At 24.6% G+C, this 27,219-nt stretch overlaps 1 protein-coding gene across 2 annotated transcripts; it reads left to right on the top strand.

Moving 5' to 3' along the window:
- Window positions 1-26,133, top strand: LOC122505167. Of its 2 annotated transcripts, none has more exons than XM_043616648.1 (6): window positions 1-262; window positions 706-867; window positions 15,994-16,792; window positions 21,016-21,189; window positions 21,926-22,224; window positions 24,422-26,133. In XM_043616648.1, exons 3-6 carry the CDS (start codon window positions 16,141-16,143, stop codon window positions 24,845-24,847), a joined length of 1,551 nt encoding a protein of 516 aa, XP_043472583.1. In that variant the 5' UTR covers window positions 1-262; window positions 706-867; window positions 15,994-16,140; the 3' UTR covers window positions 24,848-26,133. The 2 variants fall into 2 exon arrangements, with proteins under 2 accessions (XP_043472583.1, XP_043472584.1); XM_043616649.1 differs by having other exon boundaries at window positions 2-262; window positions 21,070-21,189; window positions 24,422-26,132.
- Window positions 26,134-27,219: the final 1,086 nt, after the last annotated feature.

Genomic DNA, 27,219 nt, shown 5'->3' with positions numbered 1-27,219 from the left:
GTTGCTTGCCAGTATCGTCTCGTCCGTCGTAGACGATTCTACACTAACTGTTTTATATGATTCTTCTTCTTTTTTTTAATTTCTTGTTGTGTGCTGTGATTATTACCTTCTTTAGTGTGGCAATTTACTTCAATTAAAAGAAAAGATTTTTAAAATACACTTGAAAGGAAAAAAATTTCTGTCCTTATAAACTCGTGTGTTTTACTATATATATGCATATAGATAAATACTCGTGTTGATGAGGCTCCTGTATACCGCAAGAGTGAGTACTTTCATTACCATGGATTGCGCGATAAATTACGTGAATTTTTTTTCAACAAATTTTTGTGCCAAATATATTTCTTCTATAATTGAATCGTTTATTTTAATATTTATTCATTAAGTAGTTTTGATATTAATTTATTTCTGTTTATTTTTTATCGAAATATTTATTAGATGATTAGACTAGATAATATTTTTTTAATTCTTTTAATTATTATTGCTTATTATTGTTTAAAAAATTAAGACTATGAGAAAAAGGTAATGATAATTGTGCATAATTCCGGTAAAATTTTTAAATATTATTATTATTATTATTATTATTTATTAATTTATTTATTGGTTCAAATTACAAATGTTTAGATTTACAATTTTTTGTTCTAGAAGTTTTGATTTAAAAAAAGTTTTTTATTGATTATTTATGATAAAAAATTTGTTTTTTTAAAGGATTATTGGAATTAACGAGGATTAGAGTCAACGATCGAGTTTAATTGGATGTTCAATAATAGTGGATTTTGGCAAATGATTTTTATTTGATTTTGCAATTAAGGGAATGTTCTGTTTCAAGGAGAACCGAATTTTACAAGATTGGAGTCGCATGAATAACAGGTTTGTATTTGTAACAATTTTACTTTTTTCACATTTTTTTCATTAGTAAATATTAATTAATAAGTTAATATTTAAGCTAATTAGTTAATAAGTACTCTAATTACACTACCGTCGGGAATTATCGGTACGGCTACACGCGCACGGCCCAAAAACATACCAATCTTTAAATCTCGATTTCTTTGTAAATGCGAATGTCAGAAAATTAACAAAGATACCATTCGAAAGATTATTAAATACTACAATTAATGGTACATAACTGAAAATTTTAATAATTTATACAAAGATTGCAGCAATTGACAAATTTGACAAAAAATTTTAAAAATACAATTTTTTTGGAAATTTTTTCAACCCCTGCACATTTTTTAAAAATTGCAGAAAAAATTTGAAACTTATATAGGTGTGATCATTCAAGTCTCATCTTTAATTTAAGATCAAAAGAATTCAAAAATCTTAATCGGTTAGCGAGATATCATTATAAACGGCCGAGCATTTTCAGCCAAAAATCGTTCAAAATCGACTAATTCAATGCATTTGTCAAAAAACATGCTCGAACGTTTATAATGATATCTCACGAACCGAATAAGATTTTTGAATTATTTTGGTCTTAAATTAAAGATGAGACTTGAATGATCACACCTATATAAGTTTCAAATTTTTTCTAAAATTTTTTAAAAATGTGCAGGGGTTGAAAAAATTTCCAAAAAAATTATATTTTAAAAATTTTTTTATCAAATTTGTCAATTGCTGCAATCTTTGTATAAATTATTAAAATGTTTAGTTATGTACCATTAATCGTAGAATTTAATAATCTTTCGAATGGTATATTTGTTAATTTTCTAACATTTGTATTTACAAAAAAATCGTGATTTAAAGATTGGTATGTTTTTGGGCCGTGCGTGTGCAGTCGTACCGATAATTTCAGGCGGTATAGTACTTAATGCTCAAGCTGAATAGTTATTGATTATACATAATCAACTTAGTTAATAATTAAGCTAATTAGTTATTGATTAGGTTAATTAGTAAATAGTTAAGCTAATTAGTTATTGGGTATAATAAATTAGTTAATAGTTAAGCCAATTAGTTATTGGCTAAGCTAATTAGTTAATAGTTAAGATGATTATCTTAACAATTAGTTACTAAGCTATCTGAACTAGATATTGACTAGGCTAGTTATTAAATAATTGAAATAATTAGTTATTGGCTGAGCCAATTAGATTATAGTTAAGGTAATTAGTTATTGGCTGACTAATTATTTAATAGTTGAGCTATTAGTTATTGGCTTGGCTATTAAGTTAATGGTTAAGATAATTAGTTATTGCTTAATCTACTAAGTTAATAGTTAAGAAAATTAGTTATTGCTTAAGCTAATTAGTTAATATTGAAGTTAATTATTTATTTATTTATTTATACACTCGTCTTTTTGCCTTAATACTAGCGTTTACAAGTGTCCCCGAGGAAATTTTCTTACATACTATAAACTTATTAGGAGTATACTCGCATTTGCCTGGACCACCCGTCTAATGGGTTTTCTCGCCAGTGGAGAGGGAAACTGTAGAAAACCTCTCCGAGTACAACCGGTTTATCAACAGTCGAGTTCTAATGGTGTGCACCGGATAATAATCGACGGTGCACATCATTATACTTCGACGTCGAACCTCCCGCTCAGATAATCTCACGTGCCGGAAAAATACCAAGCCAAATGGGCGCGAACCAAGGGTACTTACCCTTGGTCCTTAAACGTCCGCCAAGCGAGGCATCTATCCGACTGAGCTAATCTGTCGGTTATATTGAAGTTAGTTATTATTAGTTAACCTATTTGTTATTAGTTTATTGATTTACCTAATTACTTATTAATTAATAAGTATATTTATTTATTTACTTATTTATTTACATGCAAATTGTGCTTTAACAGCATGTGATTGTTTGGTTCTCAATGGTAAATTTTTTCGACCACTTATCTCTTTAAATATTTAATAAATTGAGATGAAATTTTGTACGAAATTCTAAAATACAATAAAGAAGGCCAATGATATGCAAAAGTTTTAATATTTTTAAAATTAATTATTAAAAATTACTTTAAAATTATCAGTTATCACGGTCACTTCTAATCCATTTCTCGTCTTTACCGATTTCAAAGTGTTTTATTATAATTTATTTTTAATTATTACAACTTTTGCACATCACTGCCTTTCTTTATTATAGTTTAGACTTTCGTACGAAATTTCAGCTTAATTTATTAAGGGGTTACGCCACCCTGAACACATGTAAATTAGACGGTTTTTCAAGTATTTGTTTTTTGCGAAAATATTTAAGATAAGACATTTTTATTTTTATTGTTTTTTAATACATAGGTATTGTAAGCTATAAAAAAACGAAAAAGTTTTTTTAAAAAATTAAAAATGGTGGAGATACGCATTCCAGTGCAGCAGTACATTTCTTGGTGTTGGGCATGATTAGCATTTCAATTTTGATCTGAAATAAGTAAAAAATCATTTTTTATAAAAAGTGATGAATTTTGAATAAAGTGACGTAGCCGTTTTGAAAAAAAAAATTTTTACGTAAAAGGGACCACTTTAAAGTTAGATTTTATTTTTTCAAAAAAATTTAATTTAATCAAAATAAAAATGTCTTATCATAAATGGGTGATTCTCCGCGTAGCGCAGAACTTGGTTTTTTTCATGTTGTAATGGAAAAATAATAAATAATTTTCAAATCTTGGTTTAGTGTTAATAAATATGTGTGCAAAATGCTCACCCCTAAAAATAATATTTGTGGTTGATATTGAATAATTTTTGTACGAGATAATGTTACTTAGTCAATTATAGTGCCATTTTAGGAAAAAATATATTTGAACTATATCGCGTGTAGATTTTTGATAAATGTAAGTTTAGGTAGATAAAGGAAAATGTTTTTTGAAGGGTTGTAAAATATTATAAATTCTTGAAGATAAATACGTTTTACCTGCACTTATAACCGCATAAATATGAAAAAAATAGTGTAAATAAAGTAGCAATTAATAAATATGAATTACGCCGGTTAAAATATACTTCTATTTAGTCGAAGAATAATAATTTATGGTAAAAAAAAATGTGCCACTAATTTGAAAAATAAATTTTTTTACAACAAAAAGTCCCCATTTCGTGAGATTTCCCCATAAACGCACCCTTAACTGAGCAGTTTCTGTGCCTACAGGTTCTTAAGGCCTAAGCAGAATAGAATCTTTAATCGGAACCGCAATCATAACTGTAAGCGTAAGTATAAGTTAGAGAAGGATAAACAATATAAATATCCTTCCCTAACACATTCTTACGCTCACGATTACGGTTCCGGTTAAAGATTCTATTGTGCTTAAGCCTTCATTTGATACTGTGAAGATTTTCTAGCTAGAGAATTTTTTAGAAGTTCGTGAATTTTGTATTTTTGTTGTTTTTTGACGAAATGGGCTGCCCAACGAACTCAGGCTTCATTTTTATGGACTAAAAAAGTGTGCCAAATTGCAAGACGATTCATAAAAATTTATTCGAGTTATCGTGGAGACAAATTTTCCTACAGACAGACGATAGACAGACAGGCGGACAGACACTTTTCTAAAACCCATTTTTTTTGGAATCAGGGGGTCATGAATTGTAAAGATTTAGCAATATTAGACATTGCTCAAAATCGCACAAATCCAAGACTTTCTCATTTTTGATGAGAATGTAAAAAGCAAATTTTACGGAAAAATTAAAAAAAAGCAAAATTTTGGCATATTTTGAGTTCTCTTTTCTTCCTAATTTTGTATATTTACCTAAATTTGTCATCTGAAAAAAAATTAAAGTTTTGACATGTTATTAATGTTTTTTTAATGTTTTGGCTAATGCTTCACTCACTATAAATCTCAATTTTTTGTACTTTTTTGGAAAAAAATTCATAACTTTTTTGTTTTTTGTTGTACAAAAAAGTGTCTCAAGAAAAAATTGCTTGATTTTGCTCAAAATTGAAAGAAAAAAATAAAAAAAAATATTTTTTTTAAAATTGTCAAAAATACAAAATTTTGAAAATATAAAAAAAAATCATAACTTTTTTGTTTTTTGTTGTACAAAAAAGTATTTAAAGGAAAAGTTGTTTGTTTTTGTTCAAAATTTAAGGAAAAAAATAAAAAAAAATATTTTTTTAAATATTGCCAAAAATACAAAACTTTGAAAATTTCAAAATTTTGTATTTTTGTTATTTTTTGACGAAATGAGCTGTCCAACGAACTCAGGCTTTATTTTTATGGACTAAAAAAGTCCCCCAAATTGCAAATCTATTCATAAAAATTTACTCGAGTTATCGTGACGACAAAATTTTCTACAGACAGGCAGACAGACACTTCTCTAAAAACCATTTTTTTGGAATCAGGGGGTCATGAAACGTAAAGATTTACCAATATTAGACATTGCTCAAAATCGCACAAATCCAAGACTTTCTCATTTTTGATGAGAATGTGAAAAGTTAATAATTTTAGTAATATGCAATAATAAATTCAATTACTATTGACATTTTAGTATCGTCTACTTTAGTACAGTTGAATAAAAAAAATTTTTTTTAAAAATTCATTTTATATATGTTTTTTTCAGTTTATGCTTGACAGCAAATTTGGATGCTATTCATTATTTTATTAACAAACAGTAAATTATTTAAATGAAAATGAAATGTTAACTTAAAAATACTTTTGTAAACACAAAAAATAACTTCCTTAAGTTAATTCAGGAAAAAGAATCAATGTTCTAATTGATTTATTCATTTTTCACTCATTTTAAGTTGGAAATTTGATAAGGGAATCACAAAATAATCTCCACCGACCCTTAAATATTTTACCACAAATTAAATAATTATTTATAAAAATGGTTAAATAAAGCGTAGTTATATTGTTTTGGTCAATACGAATGGGATCCACTTTAAACCGATTGAAAATTAATGATACTTTTTTCAAATAATTAAAATATCCGCAAAAATTTCCATAAATTACCGAAATAAAAATTTTCAATTGTGATTTCTACTTTGCATATTTTTAAAAATTACCGACAAAATTTCTTTAAATTACCTTACAAATTTGATATATTTTTATGAATTATCGCAAAAATTTCCATAAATTTCTATAAATTTCCATAAATTACCAAAATAATAATTTTTAAATGAGTTTTACGCTATAATATTGTTTAAATTACCGCAAAATTTTTTTTGACAGAATGTGTCCAAACAGTGAATTAGTTAATTACTACACTTGATTACAACAAAAATTATAAATAATTTTTCCGGCCCGCTATGGATTTTTCTTTTTAAAGCCTTTATCTTCAAAAAAATATATTGATAATAATCATAACAATAAAAATAATATATTAAGCAACAAGGGTATAAAGGCAGCCATTTGTTTACGGTGATTTTTGTGACACGAGTGGAGGTCGAGGGTGTTACTTACGATATTTTTTATTCCTAATGCACAAAAGTGGCGATTTCAGATAGCAGACGACAGGGAGTAAAAGTCATTCACTTGTTCGACTTATATGAAAATGGCGGCCGTTTTCTCTCTTGGGCAAAAATAACGCATGGGATCAGCGGTTATATGTTTGCACATGGGAGAAAATGGACGCCATTTTCATTTGGTCGAGCAAATGCCATTTTTGTGCATGTGGGATATAAAAAAATTTTTTTAAATTTCATAAACCAAATCGTGCGCTACGCGGAGAATCACCCAAATATGTTTGCCAAAAAAATTCTTGAAAAACCGTTTAATTTATATGCGTTCATGATGGCGTAATCCCTTAAATATTTAAAGAGAAAAGTTTTCGAAAAAATTACCATTGCATTTCCGACAGTCACATGCTGTTAAAAAAAACTAAACACAGATTATAATTTCGGTTTTCTTTTGAAATTATCTCGTTTCCTTTACTTTATGTATCTGCTTTATTTACATTACAAAAATTTCTGCTTTAATTTTGCATCAAATTTTTATTTATTTATTTATGAGAAGGTATTAGTTCTTACTTTATTTATTTATTTTAATTATATTTATTTTTTTTATTTATATAATATACGAGATTACAGTGAGAAAAAATAATTGCCCTTTCGTATAATATGTAGGTTTTCAAAAAATAAAATGCCACCCATTTATTTGGCTCTATTTGCTTTATTATTTTTCATTAGAAAATTAACTGACAGCAAAACAAATAATGTTATTAATTTTTTTATACACATTCGTACACGTATTGAGGGTGTAAAAGAAAGATTTACACGAGGGGGAATTTACTCAGGGAGTCAAGTGTACACTCTCCTGGTAATACTTGGTAATACTTGGTAATAGGTAATACTTAATAATACTTAGTAATGCCTGGTCATACGTACATTCTTTAAAAAACTTAAAAAATTTATTAGCATAAACAATTACATTTGTTATAAACAAATGATTCACTTATTAAACAAATAAATTATTCATGCAATTATTGTTAATAACAATGGTAATTATTAAATTCAAAATAATTTTTTAGCAAAATAGGCATAAATTACTTAAATAAACTTAATAATTATACTTAATAATTTTTTGTTTGCAAAAAAACAATTGTTTTATGAACAATGACCAAAATTATCTATTTGTTAATTAATATTGTTTTCAAAAATTTAAATAAATTGCATTATGCATATTATTATTTATCTGGTACACATACTAGACTAATTTAAACTGATTTCGATCATGTGCAATGGAAAAATAAAAAAATAAACATGATTTTTTCGAAAAATATTGTAAATTGTTAACTTTGAGTAACAAAAAAATATAAACAAATAAAAATTCAAAAATCGGTTTAGAGGAATCTGTTATAAATTTTATCTCCTTTAATATAAGTTTCATACTCGGAGACATTTAAAGAATATAATACAATTTTAATTTTTTTGTTAGGACGTAAAGAACATATTTCTTTATTAACATTTTATAAACAAATAATATAAAAAATTTAAAAAATTAAAGAAAAATATTCAAATAGTGCAATTCAAGACGAAAATAATACATATTTTGATTTTTAAATCCGTCAACTGGATGAATTTAGCAGTACTAAAAAACTCAATTGTTAATAACTTTTACAAAAAAAATTTGTTGGCTTAATATTTTCAGGGATTATTCTTAACCACATTAAGAGTAAAACAAATATATTTTGGTTCAAAATGAAAATTTTTTAGATTTAGGTGATCCGTTTGGGAAATTCTGACCCTTAAAAGAAAATTCAAACCAATTCAAATGATATTTTTTTTATTTATGTTTTTAAAAAGAGACAATTCTCAATTCAATTATTATTGTATTTTGTATGTACGAATTATTTAATTATTTATTTCTCTGCGTTTCATTGTAGTTTTTATTTTAAATAAGATTTTTAAATAATTTTGTTGTAAATTCTACGTATAAGAAAGTGAAATTCAACGTGTTAAATTTTTGAATGCGGAAATATTTTGAAAATAATAGGTAATACTTGGTAATAAGTGGTAATACTTGGTAATAATTGGTAATACTTAGTAATACTCGGTAATACTTGGTAATAATGATAATAAGTGGAACAGGGAGTCAAGTGTACACTATTTTTACTAGTAAATTCCCCCTCGGATTTACATTTAATTTTGAAAATTACATTATTGTTTGTGTTATAGCAGGTCAGAAATGCGTTGAAAAACATTTTTATCTGTTTGAATAATAACTTTGGTTTGGTATTTTGTAATAAAAGTTTTTACAATAATAAACAATGCAAAAACAAAAGTAGTAAAATGTTCTCTTTTTACATTGATTGTGATGATTGCTCTCTTCACACAACTTCAATGGTAATTTGAACATTTTGCTTGCAACCATTTCTATTGAATGAGGGGTTTTTTTTTGTAATTTTTCGCCATAAAATATCAAAAGAAACTTACGTTATTTGTTATAGGTGATTAGACAAAAAATGAAATTATTACCAAAGTGTAAAAAAAATTAAATATCAATTATTTCCTGTTAAAATCAATGAAAAAACAGATAAAATTAAATTTACTTGTAATTTTATCTCTCGTGGAGTTTTCTTCCTCTTTTTTAAGAATCGATTGAAAATTGAGTAACAAATTTATACAAAAAGTTAAGTAAATAAAGTAAGTGAAACATTTTGAAAAATAAAATAATTAAACGAGTGAAGAATTAAAGTAACAAAAGAAATTCGAGAATTAAGTAACGAAATAAAATAAAAGAAGTAAAGTAACTATATAATATAACGAAATAAATTTAAAGAAGAGAAGTAATAAAATAATTTGAGAGGAATAAGTAATGAAATAAAGTAACAAAAGAAGTAAAGAGAAATAATTCCTAACAAAAGTGAAAAAATAAATAACAAAGCAAATAATAATAAATAAAATAAATAAATAAATAATAAATAAATCAAGTGAAGAAATAAAGTATCAAAACAAGTGAAGAAAAAAAAATAACAAAACAAATGAAGAAATAAAGTAACAAAAGTGAAAAAATAAAATAACCAAAAAATTGTGGAAATAATGTAACAAATCAAGTGAAGAAAAACATTATCAAAAAAAAGGATGAAATAAATAACGAATTAAATTAATAGAATAGTAATAAAATAAATTGAGTAGTAATTGTAAGAAAGAAGAAAATATTAAAATTATTTCAAAAACGTAATAAATTTAAATTTAATAAGTAATTAAAAAGTTATTAAAGGAAATAAATAAAGAGTTCAAGATTCAATTTTGCGATGAGAATTAAAGAATCAAAATAGATAATCATTGAAAATTAATTAAATGCAATTTCGTAAGAAAAGAAATATGGAAAATTACATACATTGATAATTACTTTTCTGATTATGGACTCGACTATTTACTTTTATTTATTTTTTCGTTTCGAATACACAATTCACTGTGGCAAGGATTCATTTCAATCCTTTTAACTTCATCGCTATAATGAAATCCCAGAATGAAGTTTCAAATAAAGCTTAATTTTATTTGTTCGTTTATTCAATCATTTTCAAATAAAGTTTAAAGTTTAAATTGAACTTAAAAATGTTTCTTTTACTTATTTCTCTTTTTTTTCTTTATCAAGTTTTTCATCTTTTTCTTCTTCTGCTTCATCTACTTTTTCATCTTCTTCATTTTAATTTTTTCCTTTTCTATTTTGTAACTATAACCTTTGCTTTTTAATTTTTATTCATAATCTTTTATATTAGTTTAAATAAACTTGAAACTGTAAAATTTCAACAGATTTATTAATTTTGTAAAGGCTGTAAAGAATACAAATTACATTTTTTTCATATTTAATTCTTTTGTCATCGTTTTCGACAATAAAAATAAAAATTAATATAAATTTTTAAAGTAATTAAAAATGCAACCAAAAATTAAAACTGTATTATAATAATACCGAAAATTATATATATTGTATTTTAAATACACAAAGACAATAAATAAATATATATATATAGGAAACACGTTTTAAAATAACAGAAATTATTTTGTTCAAATAACTGGTTTTAATACAGTCAACTTAATATCTAATATTATTGGTGAGCCTCTTGACACTTTGCCTCTTGAAACTTGCTTAATTTTCTTGAAAATTATACATTTTACCACTGTCATTATTTTTACTCTCTTATCTATATCTACATTACCATATTTATTTTATTTTATTATGAAAAAATTGCCACTAAACATACAATTTCTTTCCTTTTTGTAAACTTTTAATTAAACTATTAAAGTACAAAATAATATTTGTAGATGTTTTAAAAGAAAAAACAAAGCAATTTGAAAAAAATTTTTAATAATAAAAGTAAGAGTAAAAGTTTAATACTTTTTAAACTCGTAATTACTCATAAATAAAGTATAAATAAATAAATAATTGTTTTCGTTTTATTTACCTTGTTTTAAATAAATTAATTAAATTACAAAAGAGATTAATTTAAATAAAACTAAAATAAATAAAAATTTATTATTAATTAAAAATAAATATATTTTATTGTAAATAAAATACCTAATTATAATTGTAATAAGTAATTACATACCTAAATATAAACTTATAAGATAATTAAAGTTGATAAAATATTTGTTTGTAAATAAATGATAAATAAGATACACTTTAATTTATAAAGAAATCCAAAAACAGTAATGCGAAATTTTTATTTTGAATTATGATTAATATAAGTTAAAATTATAATATAATTAAATTTATTAATAACTTTGGAAATTTTATTAACCCTCCTACGGTTTTATCATTTTTCAGTTTTGAGAAAATAAATTTATAATTTTGTTAAAATTACCTTTGACTATTTCATATTTATTTTGATATTAAATACAACTATTTAGCTTCAAGTTACACTAAGAGTTTTATTTATATGACTCTCGAATTTAATTTTTTTAAATAAATAAATGAAAGATTCCCCCCCTAGTATACTCGGGGCTAACCGTAGGGAGGTTAATAAATTAAATTTGTAAATTTAATTAATTTTTCTGCGAGTTTTCTGAATAAATATAAATAAATTAAATAGTTTATAATTATTATAATATTGACATTTTTTAATTATTTTGCCGTTTATTTGTAATTAACATTTTATATTTAGTTAGTACGATAGGACAATTTTTCTTTCCGTAAGACCGTTTACATCAATAAATAATAACAAATCTTTTTGTTAAATTTAAATAATATAGTAGTAAATTAATAATAGTACTAAATTTTTTCAAATAATAAAATAAAAGTCAATAATAATAAATACAAAAATGGAAGTAATAATTCAAATAATCATAATTAGAATTAGAAAAATAATAATAATAATAATAATAATAATAGCCATAAAAACTCCTAGTAATTAGCTTCTGAATTCCTTTTGAATATAAAGAGGGAACTAATTCAATTTTAACCCGTTGCCTGTTTCCGACCCACGGGTGGGTCGTGAAAAAGTATGGCCATAACTGTTTCCGACCCACCCGTGGGTCGTGTTCACTATCACTCAAAATAAATATAATTTGTATATAAATTGATAGATATTTTTCTTTATATCAATATCATAAGAAATTATAAGGGTTATTAATGATATTTTAGAAAATAATTGAATAATTAGTTATAATTTAGATATATATTATACTATTTGAAAAAGTATCAAATTCCGCTGGGCATTTTGGGACAATCATGTTGTATTTTCCTCAAACAGTTAAGGGGTTAATAATAAAAAAAATAATCGCGACTCTAATCCGGAATGTGAGAGTTGAAAACAAAAAAATCACATTCCATACGTGTGAATTAAAAGTGATACAATTCATATAAAAAAACAGGTAGTTGACTTGTTTTTGATTGGCTATTATTCGTTTAGAAAGTTGCTCTTATCTCAAGAGCACGTTTTGTTAGCACTTTGTGTACACACAATATTTTATTAAGATCAATTCACAAGATTAAACTTTTATTCAGTCAAAACACTCATTGCAAATATGAATGGTCTATTGTAATACAATTTTTTTACAACTTTAATATATATATATTTTTTCAAAGATTTTAATTTGATTATTTCAATCTTAAACTGGAAAATTGATACGATGTATGTACCTCACTATAATTTCTTCATGAAGAATTTTTTCTTTTCTTCTTTTCCATATTTTTATATATATATAATACTTTAAAAATTTATTATAATAATTATTATTATTTATTGCTATGATTTAAAATTTTAAATGAATAATATTTTTTAATATGTTTTTCATATGTAGAGTGTAGTGTAATTTTTGGATTTAATAAAGGTGCGAAGAAAGGGAGAATAAAAACAAAAAGAAAATATAAAAAGTCGATTATTAAAAATGAAAGCTAGTGTTCTCAATTATTTTCGGTAAATGGAATTTCTATATTTTCTGAGTACATTTATATATATATGTACAATACACCCATCATCGTTAAAAGAGTTGAATGAACTTTAATAAGATGGTATTTTTCTCGCATCAGCAAAGGAGAATTTTTTTTTACGAGTATATAAGATTGACGTGATGACACCAATAATGACAATTAGAAGACATGATAACTTGATGGTTCGTTTTTTTACTGTTCAGAAGCGAGAGTTTGACTCAAGTGGCCCAAGATGACCGAAAAGCCGGTTTTATAAAAGTTCCCAAAACGTGTGCCCTCGATCTGTAAAATGCGACCTTATTTATCTCCGCAATCTTAAAATTGTACATAAATACATTTAAATTTACTAAAAAAGAATTTTTGTTTTAGAAAAAAAGTACCTATTACGTAATTTACAAAACAATATAATATGTAATTTGCATCATTCCTTTAAAGATTTCTTCTTTATTTCGTTTTTACTTGTTTCATTATTATATCACGCGAGAGATTCGCTCGAGCTTCTCTATTATGATAAAAATTATCATAATACTCAAGAAAAATGAGCAATTAGAGGAAAATTTAATTTATTTATTAACATATTTAAATTATTCCCGGAAATTCAAATGTAGCATTAATTATAATAATATTGATGATAGGATAAATAGAATAAATATAAAAATAATAATAATAATAATAATAATAATAATAACGAAAATAAAAAGGAAAGGGTGTTTTTTGTTCTTAAGATCGTTGATACTAGATAAATATAAGTTAATAAAGAAATGAATAACAATAAATAATAATAAATAAACATAAATAATAAATTGTTATTGATTATTATTATTTGAAGACAATATAGATTAAATATTAAATTATCTTTAATATCATTCATTTTTAACTTTTTCATTTTCTAAATTATTATTATTATTATTATTAAATTATAAATAAATATAATTATTAATTAATAAATTCAAATTATTTTAATTATTATTAATGCATTAATACATACTTGATTAAAATTTTATCGAACGATTTTCTAAATTCTTTTCAATTAGGTATAAAATGATGACTCATAAAATTTGAGGAAATGTGTGAATATAATATTGAAAATAATATTACAATTTATATTCAAAGTCTGTCATTGACATTAACCTGTACTACTTATAAATATATTTATAGTAAAGCTTTCTTTGGGGTCGACGGTAAAGATCATTAGTAGGCAAATTTAAAAAGTTCGTATGCGAGGAATTTCAAATGAGAAGGAAATGTGTTTTCCAATTTTTGTAAGAACCTGAAATTCACACTTGTTGAATCTAAAAGAAGTAATCTTAATCAAGTTATTAAATTCGTGATTTTAAATGTACATAAAATTGGTAATTAAAATGTTCAAAAAAGTAGAAATTTTTTAGTATATTTTAACTGTAATTTTTTTTATATTAGTATTTTTGTTCAAATAATTTTACTATTTTAGTAAATTTCTAACCTCTTCGACTGGATTGTTGACCGAATATTCTTTAAAGATAAAGACTTTTTTTCAGCTTAATGTTATTATCCAAATGCTAATGTCAGTACGTGCTTAGAAAAAAAGGTCATGTTTAAACAGTTCTCTGGAAAGTTTACAAAGCGCTTTCCAAATTCTATTTCAAAAGGAAAACAAATTTAAAAATATATTTTACATAAATTTAACAAAGTGTAATATATTTTTTCAATTTTTACAATGAATTTTTAATACTACCTATTAAATTAATATTTTTGTCCATTCGGAAAAACAAAAATGTTTTCTTATTTATATATTGTACAGAAATAGGTCATTCTTAAAGTTTTACTCTATTTGAAATTGTTTAAACAATTAGATTAATTGTTAATTGCTATTTACTACCTACTATTCTTATACAAATAATCTAGAATAGAGTCTTTTTTTGCATTTTATCGCTCTTTAGGGGCCGTACACATAATACTTAGGTAAAAATTTTTGACTATCAGAAAGGATTTTTTATCTGCCTATAATTACGGTATTTGTCAATGAACAAATCATTATGAATAGATAATTAAAGGGACAAATTGATTGGGAAAAAGATTGTTAATAGGAAATTTAAATGAAACAATTTAACAACTAAACGTGTTAAAAAAGTATAATACCAAACTTTTCTAGTAAGAGAAAGTAATTGTAAATTTAGGAGTGTAAAAAAATTATTATAATAAACTATTAATTAAATTTTGTTTATAAATTAAGAACTAAAAAATTATCAAATTCAAAATTCAATAAATTAATAATAATTACTAATTATATTAGTGAAAAAAATTCTATAAGAAATTTATTAAAAAGGGAAAATAATTAAACAAATTATCATAAACTAGTAATTAAATTTTCTTTAGTTAATTAGCGAATCAAAAATTATTTAACTCAAAATTATTATTTAGCGAAAAAATCCAATAGTTATAAATTTTATAATTTATTATTTTATGTACTTAAGCTATTTTTAATTAAATATATCAAGGAAATAATTTAAATATTCCACAAAATTATTGTTAAGGTAATGTTTCATGAGGAATTCCAATAATCAAAAAATAAAATCGTTCAGAAAATATTTTGACCCTTTTGGAATTTTCATTTTATACCTAAAAGTTCTTCGATTTTGAAATTCATGTGTAATTCATAAAAAAATTGCCAAATGGAAAAATTGATTTTTATAATTTTTAAATGATTCTTTTGAAAAAAAATATTTGTTTTTAGGCTGAAAGTGTTATTATTATTCAATTCCTGTATTTGAAAATTCCTTTGTTTATTATTTTAATCTAATTTCAGATCATAATTTTTATATATAAAGAATAAAAAATATTTAAAAAATATAAAATTATAAGACATAATATGTTCTACAAAATCACACACGGATTTCAAAACCTATGAACTTTTAGGTACAATAAGAATTCAAAAAGGGGTAACATAATTTGTGACCGATTTTATTTTAACTCACAAAAAATTACCTTAAAACTAATTTTGTGGAATGTATAAATTATTTTCTTGATATAGCTAAAAATATCGATGTCCCATACCCATAAATAAAAAATTAATGATCTCTTATTATTTTTTTTATTTAATTACAGAAGAAAAAATTCCAAATTATAGTAATTTTTTCTAAGTAAAAAAATGTTTAAAAAACAAGAAAATAATGCTTTATCCAAATATTGAATAATCACCATTTCGAAAAAAAAGAATCACTTAGATGTAGAAAAAAATGAATAAAAAAAAAACAAAAAATTGTGAATGGTTCGTTTATCATGCGGTTGATTTTCAGGTGTCAGAAACTTGGTTGGTCGACCGAGATGCAGTTACTCAGCCGAAACGAGGATCATTTGTAGCCCCTCCGGATCAAGGAACCATCGTGAGTTTGTTCTCGTGTTGTTAGTGTATATATGTGTGCGAAGAGAGAAAGGAATCGAGAATGGCCAAGGATAGAAGTGGTGTGGTACTTATGATCGTGATCATGACATTTGTGACTTTACACTGGGTCACTGGTGTCAAGGTCGTTGAAACACGAAGATCACTCAATCTCACGACATACGACAACGAACTCATTCACACAAACGAAGTTATCTCAAATTGGAATGAAACGAAAATTGATGAAAAAAATTATCAAATCAATAATCATCATTATTCTGGAAAACCAACGAAATTCGATATTGACATTACACAATTAATTATCACTGATGATAAAAATTTACATCGTGCCGAATCTGAAAGATTATCAAAGTTGAACAAAACAACAACAACGAGAACAAAAAAGATGCCAATGTATCGTAGAAAAAAAGCTGTAACTTGTGACAGTTATTTTAATGTGACATGTTTGCAGGAAAAATTTGAGGATTTTATTGATACAATATCAATGGCAACGGAATATAATGTCACTGATTTAGTGCAAATTGTTAAAAATGATAATATAACGAGTCAAAATAATAATGACACGACTAATAATAATGATAATAAGGAACTTTCTTTGATTGAAAAAGTTCAATTATTTGCAAAAAATCATGTTCTTAAAATACATATACCCGGTGATCTTATCTCGGCGAGAAAGTCGAGGACGTTCTTTGGTTGTAAGTATTATCAGAGAAAGGTTTTGCTTTGCACGCGTTCTACTATCAACGCTATATGTATACGTTTTTGCCGTTAGCATTACTTCCTCTTTGCTGTGGAATAATTTCCTTTCAAAATGAGATCGTACACAAATTACATTTGCCATTTGGGCGGTAACTTGAATGTCATTATTCAAAATTCTTAATAAAAAAGAAACAAAAAATCAGATTTTTCTTTTTCAAAAGGAATGAGAAATTAAATTTTTTAAAGAATAAATTTTATTTGAAAAGAAAAAAATTAATTTATATGAAAATATTTTATCTATCAAGAAATATTGGGTTTTTTCTTCTTTATCCGAAATATTTAGTTTATCCAAGCAAAAATTTAACTTAAAAATTACACAAAAATTTCTTTCCATTTTTTCTTCTGCTGCTGGTTCAACTAATAATATTACATTTGAAGCTTCTTACTAACTTTATTGACCTTTTTCTTCTTTACACTCAGAAAAACTTGTTTGTTTACATAAAAAATTTTTGAATCAAATACTATATTTTGTTGTATAAAGCTTATTTTTGGGTCATTTTAAGTACAGTTTCTTTAATTTAAATAAATATTTGTTTGATTTTAATAAAAATTTGGTTTAGCTTAATAAATTTTGCGGTCGAAGAAAAAATTTTTTTCTGATTGTACATTTTCTGCGTTTGGTAAAGGTTTTTCTTCTTTATATTCATTTACTGCTTCTTCGCATTCTTTATCTTTTTTGCATTAACATTTTTTCTGACTATTCGTTTTAAATTTTTAAATTATTTTTAGTGGAACCTCCATTATCCGAACTAATTCGGATCTACTTCGGATAACCAAAAGTTTGAATAATAGAAACTGGTTTATTTTCTTTTATAATTATGGATATATTTTTTTTTTTGAGTCAATTTACACTATTAAATGACATTAGTCTTTTAGTGAGGTTTTTGCATAAAAAAACTGAAGACAGCTAATAAAATTTCTTTCTTTTTATGAAATTCAATACTGATAAATGTAAAAAATGAAATTTTTGAGTTAAGATGATGAAAAAGTGCGGATAATTGAAGTTTGGATAAAATTATTTACAATTCATATACCTAATCGAGGTTCCACTGTATCCTTTTCTACAATTTTTTAGTTGCTGCTTCATTTTTAGTGTCTTTTGTATTTATTTCTTAATTTTTTTGATACTTTATCTTCTTAAAATTCTATTGCTTTTCCTTTTCTCCTATTTCTTTTTCTTCTTTTAATTTCTGTCTGTTTAAACTTGTTTAGTTAGAAGCATCCTCTTCTAATAATGTTTAAGCTGTTGATTCTTCATTAGATTCTTTCGTTTCTCTTTATTTTTCTTCTTTAAATTCGGTTGCTTCTTCGTTGACACCTTTTTTCTTTTTTACTTCATTCAACTTCCCCTACTTATTGCCTACTGATTCTTTCTCTTCTTTTAATTCTTATGATGCTTTTACTCTTTTTTTTAAAATTCTTTTGGTGCTTTTACTTCTTTATTTCCTTTTGTTGTTTTTAGTTTTTAGATTTTAGTTTTTAGTTTCTTTTTCTGCTTTCTTTTCTACTGATTTTTTAACTACTATTTTTTCATTAGTTTTTTTCTGTTCCTCCTTTTTTTATTGATGCTGTTTCATCTTTAAATTCTTTTGATGCTTTTACTCTTCCTTTTTTTGTTGTTGCTATTTTTTCTTTAAATTCTTTTGATGCTTTTACTTCTTTATTTTCTTTTGTAGCTTTTATTTTTTTTTTGTTGAGAGCTTCCTCTTCTTCTAATTTATTAGTTGCTACTTCTTAGTATCTTAGTTGGTTTCTCTTGTATAACCTTCTTTTTTCTGCACTAATGCTATTTACTTTTTAAATTATTTTGTTTGTTCTTCATTTTCTTCGGTTTATTTTTATTGTTTCTCTTTTTCTTCTTCTTTTTCTTTTGTTGCTTTATCGGCATTACTTTCTTTCAATACTTCTTCCATGACTATAACTTTAATTCTCCTGCTGCTTTTCCTTATTTTTTTCTTTCTTTCTTAGTTCCTGCGTCTTAGTTTCTAGTGATGCTACCTTTTTCTAAATTTTGTGCTGCGCTTCTTCTTCTTTTTGTCTGCTGCTTCATCTTAATCTAGTTCTTCTTTTAATTCTTTTATTGTTGCTCTTTCTTCTATAGTTTCTAATGGTGTGTTCTATATGTTCTAGTGTTTTCTTCTTCTAAATTTTTCACCAATTCCTCTTCTTCTTTTTTGTCTACTACCTCATTTATATCTTCTTTTTAAAATTTAAAAATTTTATGTTGTTTCCTTTTCTTTTTTCGTCCACTTTCGTTTTTCCTTTTGTTCTTTAACTTTTCTTTTTCCTCTTGCTTCATCTTTATCCTTTTTTATTTTTTTAATTTTTCTTTTTGCATTTTACATTTATTCTTCTTGTGCTACTACTGATTTTTATTCTGCTTCATCTTCTTATAATTTTTTTACTGATGCTTTATATTCCATACTTTCTAGTGCTGCTTCCTCTTTTAATAACTTTTCTGCTTCTTCTACTTTTTCTAATAATTTTCTTTTCCACTTCTTCTTCATCCACTGATGCTTTTTCTGTTTTATCTTCTGCTTCTGTTCTTTCTACTACTTTTTTCTTTCACTAATTCTTCCCTTTTTCTTTATATATGCTGCTTTTACGATTTTTATTCTGCTTTCTTCTCTACTAACTTTTTTGTTGATGCTTTTGATGTTGTTACCTTTTTACTTCTCGTTTGTTTTCGTAATTTTCTTAGCTACTATTTTTTTGTTACTTTTTCTGATGCTTTTTCTAATAATTTTTCTGATACTTTGTTGTCTTTAGTTTCTTCTGCTTTATTTACTTTTTCTTTTGCTGTTACTTCATTTACTAATTTTTGTACTGTTTCAACTTTTTCTTTACTTTCTTGCTTTTTTCTTTCTTGCATCTTCTTCTTCTTCCTATTTTGCTTCTTCCACAAATTTTGTTCATGCTTTCTCTTCCTTTCTTCTTACTGCTCTTTTTTTGCTTTCTTTCTTTTCTGATGTTTCTTTTTTACTTATGCTTTTAATTTTCCCACATCAGCTATTTTCTCTTCCTGTTCTTCTTTTCTTTTCCTCACGACTTCTTCTTTATCTTTTTCCTTTATTTTCTTTATTATCATCTCCTTCATTTTTCCATCTTTATTATTTTTCTAATTTCCAGAGGAAAAAAAATATAATGCTTAATTTTCGATCAGCTTTCACTTTGAGTAAATAAATAAAAAGGAAATTATATCAACAGTCACTGAGAGCTCTGCAACAGAGAATGAAATAATTATTTTTTGAATAGCATTGCTAAATTAGAGATAAATTTTTTGATTGCATGGTACAATAAAATTATCTTTTTGCATGAAACTTTTCGCTTGTGATTTTGCATTTTACTTTTCAAAATTTACTTTTATTTTATAATATATTATTGTATTATTCATACACAATCATTCACTGATGCAGTTTTTCCAAAAATATTAATTTCATTTGCTAATTTAATTTTTATTTAAACATGTGTATTTAAGCCATTTGCCAGCAAGCACATAAGCTTTCGTTCACATTTTGCTCTAATTCTGAAACATTTTGCATTTTTAATTTTTTTTAATCATTTGATTTCTTCAACATTCTTAATTTTCTATTATCTTTTTAATTTTTTTACATAATTTTTGTTTAAGTTTCTCTAAATTTTAATTACTTTTATAAAACACTTTTTTTTACAATTTTTTCATCTAGTTTTTGAATTTTTTTTTCATTAATTTTCATTGATAAACAAAATTTAAAAAATTACCAATACGCTGAGCATGACTATACGCCTTTTTGAAATGCATTTTCCTTTCATATTGCAATTTTTATGTACACTGCCTGCGAATTGTACAGAAAAAATTGAAATTTACATCAAAAAAATATATTGCGCATGAATAAAAATAAAAAAAACGGCTTTAGCCTTTTGCAATTTCAGAGCAAGCTTGTCCAAATAAAATCTCTCGACAAGTATTTTTTCCACAGAGAATATAAATCTGTACCTATAGTAAAATATATCAGATAGATTCGACGCTATATAGAGAAGAAAACATTCGATGATAGCAAAAGAAAAAAGTAAAGAGTCAGAGAGAGAGAAAAAAGGACGAAAGGACAAAAATAGTTGCAGCATGGCTTTGTTTTGGAGGACTAAAAACGCTTTAATTGCTGGTTACTTTTGCTTTCAGCTGTTTTTGAGGGAAAGAGTACATTTTTAACAGGCTTCGGACTTGGTTTTTTAGCATTCGGTCTCAAGAAACTTCTTCTGCCATTGATTCTTGGCGCGCAAATTGTCAAGAGTATCCTCATTGCTCTATTCCTGCCGAGCATTATTGGAAGCATTGGTAAAATTGTCGGCAAAGGTCAGTTAATTATATTTTTAAAAAAATAAAAAAATGAAAAGATTTTCAAAGAAATGTTCACATTTTTTCTAAGGGTATCAAATTGAGACAAATAACGAATCAAAATATTATTGCTTCGCAACACTTTTGATTCGTTTTTTTTCTCAATTTGATATTCTTAGAAAAACTGTGAATTCCTAATTTTATGTTTGTATTATTATGTACTGTTTTTAAAGGGAAATTCCACTGAATTTGAGGTTTTTTTTATAAAAAAAATATTTTTAGGTATCACCTAAAATTTTTTTATGTGATAAAATACAAGTCAATAAAATACAAAATAAAGTAATCGAAAAACTTTTTTGATTTTTACAAAATGAAATCTCAGAAAATGGCTAATACCGGAAGTGTTATTTTCAAAATTTTCAAAATTTAAAATGGCGGATCCAATATGGTGGACATTTTTTCAAAATTTATCAAATTTGCATAAAATTTGTTACTCTGGGGTTTTCGGGTTCACTGGTTACAAATCTGTAGTCAGATTTTAAAAATTCAAAATGGCGACCTCGAAAATTCCCGACTAACAAAATTCAAGCGAAATTGAGCAATTTTGAAAATAATGTCTGCCATATTGGATCCAACATTTTGAATTGTGGAAAAAGGGTTAATGACTACTGACAGTGGTATATCTAAATAAATTTTAAAGTAGGTGATGGAAAAATTTATTGATAGAAAATATAATTTTGAATTGTCTTCACAGGAGTTTCGTCGTTTGCTCAGTCGTCGCAGAGCATTAATCCACAGCAGGATGAGAATTTCGAGTTTAAGGAGAATCTCGAGGGTTATGGGGACGATTACATGAATCGACAACCTGTGGGAACACTTCCTGCATCTGCAATGTATGAAGAGGGCATGTTGCAGACGCAAAAAACACCGGAAATAGCGTCCCGTTATTCGTATGTCGATTCAAGATTTCCTCACGTGAATACATTTTCGGATCGTTATTACACGAGGCACACGGCGAACAATGGATACTCGTCGAAAAAGCAAGATTTCAAGGTATTGAAGTCGGATTTTTTTCCTAAATTTTTCGAACTATATTTATGATAATTACTAATTTATTTCCTTTCTTTTCAGCAGACAAATTTTTGACTTTCTTTCTTCCTCTCATTCTCAAGAAACGACTTGAATAATCTGTTCGAGAGAAGAGTTTTTGTTATCTCCCTAAATTAAAATTAGAAAAATTAAAAATTCCTAAAAAGTTATCAAAATGAATTTTTTTAAAAATTTTATTTAACTTTTGAAGAGTCTCTGTCAGTATATTTTTAACTTAAAACCTATCACAGGAAATATCAAATAACCAAGAAAATAACATCATATTTTTTAAAACTTTTTTCTATTTTATTTGTAATATGATTTCAAAAGAATTAGTCGCTTTGAACTAATTTTTGTCTGACTTAAAAAGACATTTAAGTCTTAAAAATTTTGTTAACAATGTAAAGAAATTTTTTAATTATACACTGAAAAAAATTTATTTGATTCAAATAACCGATTACTTGTCTATTATAAAATAAATATTTACTTGTATCAAACAATTTTTATTTGAGTCAATTAAATGGTATTTGCTTCAAACACTGAAATTATCAGTTCAAATTCAAATACAATTTATTTGACTGAAATTTTATTTCATTCAAGTAAATACTTATTTTATAATAGACAAGTAATCGGTTATTTGAATCAAGTAAATTTTTTTTTCATTGCAGTAGATTTCTGAAAATTTTCTTCAAGAATTTTATCCTGTTTTTTAATAAATAATTTCAATTGGTGAAATTTTATAATTTATAAATTCAATTGTTATGAGCAGTGGGAGAAAATTCTTATTCTTAAAATGCAACTTCACTTTCTCTATTATCTGACAGCTGAACTATTTTTCCGTTTCTTATTAAACAACTTTCGTTCGTCCCCCAGCACGAAGAAAAAAGAAAAATTTTATAAAAATGTACATAAATGAACAAATCCGTTTATTTGAAAATTACATCGATGACTTTGGTCATTCATTTTCCACTTGAGAACATTTCTGGATTCAAAATCAAATTATTGTGCCGCTCTAAAAACGACTTTTGCTACTCACTGATTATATTTCTCGTTCTTAAATAAATCCTTAAAACTTCTGACATTTCTGCGTCAATTACAAATTTCAATCTATCTAAACTATTTAAATATAATTTTTTTTTCTATTCTATCTAAATGTGTATAAAATATTTACAGATATTTATTAATTAAATAATAATAATAATAGTATATTAAATAATAAATAAAATTTAAAACAACTCCCAAAGGAATTCGATAAATTTTTTTATAAATAAAAAAAGTTATTAAATTTTATTTATTTATTAGGTACAAAATTCTCAGTAAATTCTTTATTTTTCAAATAATTTTTGCATTAATTATGAATCAGTAGTATTTATTAATTATTTATTTTGTTGATAGGAAGACAATTTCATTCATATTTATCATTTAATAAGTCAGTTTATTGTAAAACGTATGCAATAATTAACTTTTACAATAAACTGACTTATTAAATGATAAATATAACAACTGAAATTGTCTTCCTATCAACAAAATAAATGATTAAGTGCTATAAGTCAAATCGAAAATCAACATCAAAATTCTTTGATTTATTAATTCTATTGTAATCTGTAGATTATTTAATATACTTTTATAAATAATTGCATAGAAAAATTTTTTTTCGAATTTTTTATTTTAAAAAAATTAAATTTAAAAAAACTCCTAAAGAAATTCTTTAAAAATTGTTATCTTTTCGAGTAAGACTTTCGAAGTCCGTGCTAAAAATTAGAAATAAATTGAAATTAAATCAAAATTAATATATGAAATTTAATTGAAATTAAAATAAAATAAAATAAAATTAAATGAAAATACAAATTAAAATACAATTAAAATACAATTAAAATTAAATTTAAGGAAGTTTCAAAAATCAAAAAATCAAAGAGTGCTTATTTTGTAGAATTCCATTCGAAGTAAAAATTTAACTCTCTTTTTTATAGTGTAAAATAGTTTCAAATTTTGTAAAAATTTAAAATATAAAAATTAATGTTAATAATTTACAAAAGAATTTATAATTAATAAAATGTTCAGATTCTTCAATTCCTCATTATTGAGTTTATGTCAATAACTTCCATTCTTGAGTGTATGTATAATAAATAAAAACAATAATTTTTCTCCTTTTTTCAAACAGATTTTCCATGAGATTCCAACGAGTTCGTTGCTGTTGACAAATTACGATCCTTTCTATTCGCCATTGTTATCGCGATTGGACGCGGTCTTTTCAAGATTGGGTCACTTGACGGAAGGATGTCGTGAATTTGTTGTTTGCGCCATGTACAGAAGTCCAGCGCGTTATGCACCATATTCAAATCTAGTTTCTGCTCAATTATCAAGGGAATTAAATGAATTAAGGAAACCAAGATCGGATAACGTTGATGTACTGCGATTTTTCCGCTATATGAAAGCGGCAAAGGACGGACAGGACGGTGTGAGATGCGATGATTTTTATCCAAATTGTGAAATTGCCCGCGACGATAGTACGAGACAAAATCAGGCAATGCTCGCAACATATCAGGATATCGATAAATTAGTGCATGCGCGGAAATTTTCCAAATAATCGTGTTTTTTGAAGAATTATTTTCCAAAATTTTTGTTTTTTTTGTTTATTATTATTTAATGGGGGGATAAGTTGAATGTTGATTTTGTGGGGCAAACAATATTTGAGACAAATTCGTATCTTCTGGTGAAGAATTATTTAATTGATTGACTGAGTTGAAAAGTGTAAAAATCGAAGAAAACTGTTTTAGTTTGAGTTTAATTTACTGACTCTTTGAAAGTGTAGATTCAAAAAAAACTTTTAAATTTGAATTTAATTGATTGACTCTTGGAGAGTGTAGAAATCGAAGAAGACTTTTTTAGTTCGAATTTATTTGATTGACTCTTGAAAAGTGTACAAATCGAAGAACAAATTTTCGAATTTTATTAACTGACTCTTGAAAAGTGTAATAATTGAAAAAAGCTCTTTTTATTGAAATTCAATTACCTAATTTTTTTTTAAAGTGTAAATCGAATGATTTGTTTTAGTTCAAATTTTGTTGATCGACTCTTAAAAAGTGTAAGAATGGAGAAAAACACTTTCAGTTGGAATTCAATTAATTTATTTTCAAAAGTGTATAAATATGCAAAGAAAACTTTATTTTAGTTAAAGTGAAAACTCGAAGAAGAGGAAGTAGTCAGTGACTTAAAGCATTTAAATCATAAAAGTGAAAATTAACAACAAGTTTAAAAAAACAAAATTCAATACAAAGGAATGAATTAAAATAAATTATTCCTAAAAAAATTGGAAAAAAGAAGAAAAAAAGAATAAAAAAATACTGTATTTAATAATTTTTCTTGCTACCGATTGATATTGATTGATTAATTGATACCACATTTTTAATAAGAAAAGTACTCACAAAGAAATTGTTAAATTTAAAGTATACTCCATGCTCAAGTGCTCCCGCGCAAAGAAAAATAGTGTTAATGCCAAATACGAATATTAAGGAAAGAAAATTGCAAATCAAGTGAAAACATTTCTTCCCATAATAATGTATATTTTTATATGTAAAATTACCTTTATAATTAATTTATTAATTAGAAAATTAGTTGATTCTAATATTATAATTAATAACTAATAATTAATTGTTACACGCGAATTGATAATTAATTATTTGTAATATGAGAATTGAAAATTAATAACTAATTAATTATTAATTTAAATAATTTGTAGGCCAGTTTTTCCACAATTGTTTGTTTATTAACTTATGTTATTAAAACAACGTTTCGGTAGTAACCACTACCCTTATCAAGTTTAAATTAAAAGCAATAAAGCATTGTCAAGAAAATAATTAAGTTTTTGTAAAATAAAGTATTTTAAATATTATATCATTTTCGTTCAATTAATAAAATTTTTTTTTTTTTTTTTTGTGTTATATAATTAAAATTTAAAAGGATGATTTTTTATTTATTCTTAATATATTAATTTAAATAATTTGTGGCCTACAAATTATTTAAATTAATATATTAAGAATACTGGCCTACAAATTATTTAAATTAATATATTAAGAATCCACAAATAAAATTTCATCTAACTAATTAATTATATTGTGAGAATTGATAATTAATCAATTACAATGCGGAAGTGATAATTAATTAATTAAAATAATACATACATATAAGAATCGATGATGAATTTTACAAAAAACAATGATTGAAATTAAGATGTGGAGCACCTTAATATCACTGATCAATCATCTCAAAAGAGTTGAATATTAAAATTAAGAAACTTATTTATTACATCGAAATTTGTCTATTTATTTTTACGGCATTAAGTCTAGGGATGAAATTAGAAATTTTTCAATTAGATTAAATTGTTTATACAATATAACATTTATAAATTATTTATTCTCTCTAAATTGAAAGGAATGTAAATGTAGTAATTCTATTTATTTGTGTGCATTGTATTATATATTTTTGTGTATACCATATTATTTATTTATTTATGTATGTATATGTGAATGATTTTAAATTTCTTATTAGGATTTTATTTATTCTTTGAGAATAACAACTCGACAATGGTTTATGATTATTGTGATTGAATCGTGATGGATCTTATTAATTTATCTTATTAATTTATTGTTTAAAATGACAGTCATCAAAACATAGAAACAATTTTCTGTGCATTTAGAATTTTTCAAACTTCTTTTTTCTTTGTAGAATTATTATAACAATCATTTCTATTGAAAATGTTGAATTTTTTTTTATATGAATACGCTGTCAATAAATTTATTTTTATTTGTTAATAAATTTTAGTTTTCTAAAATTGAAGAGTGATGAAATTAATATTATTTAATTAAGAACAAAAGGAAAAGAAAATACTGGAAAATTCTTTTCTCTTATAAAATAAATATTAACAAATAAAATGTTACACTGCGTAGAAATATTTTTTTT

This window comes from Leptopilina heterotoma, unplaced genomic scaffold (genome assembly GCF_015476425.1).
Source record: "Leptopilina heterotoma isolate Lh14 unplaced genomic scaffold, ASM1547642v1 Lhet_347, whole genome shotgun sequence".
NCBI classification, from domain to species: Eukaryota; Metazoa; Arthropoda; class Insecta; order Hymenoptera; family Figitidae; genus Leptopilina; species Leptopilina heterotoma.
This window is presented reverse-complemented; position numbering and strand designations above follow the sequence as displayed.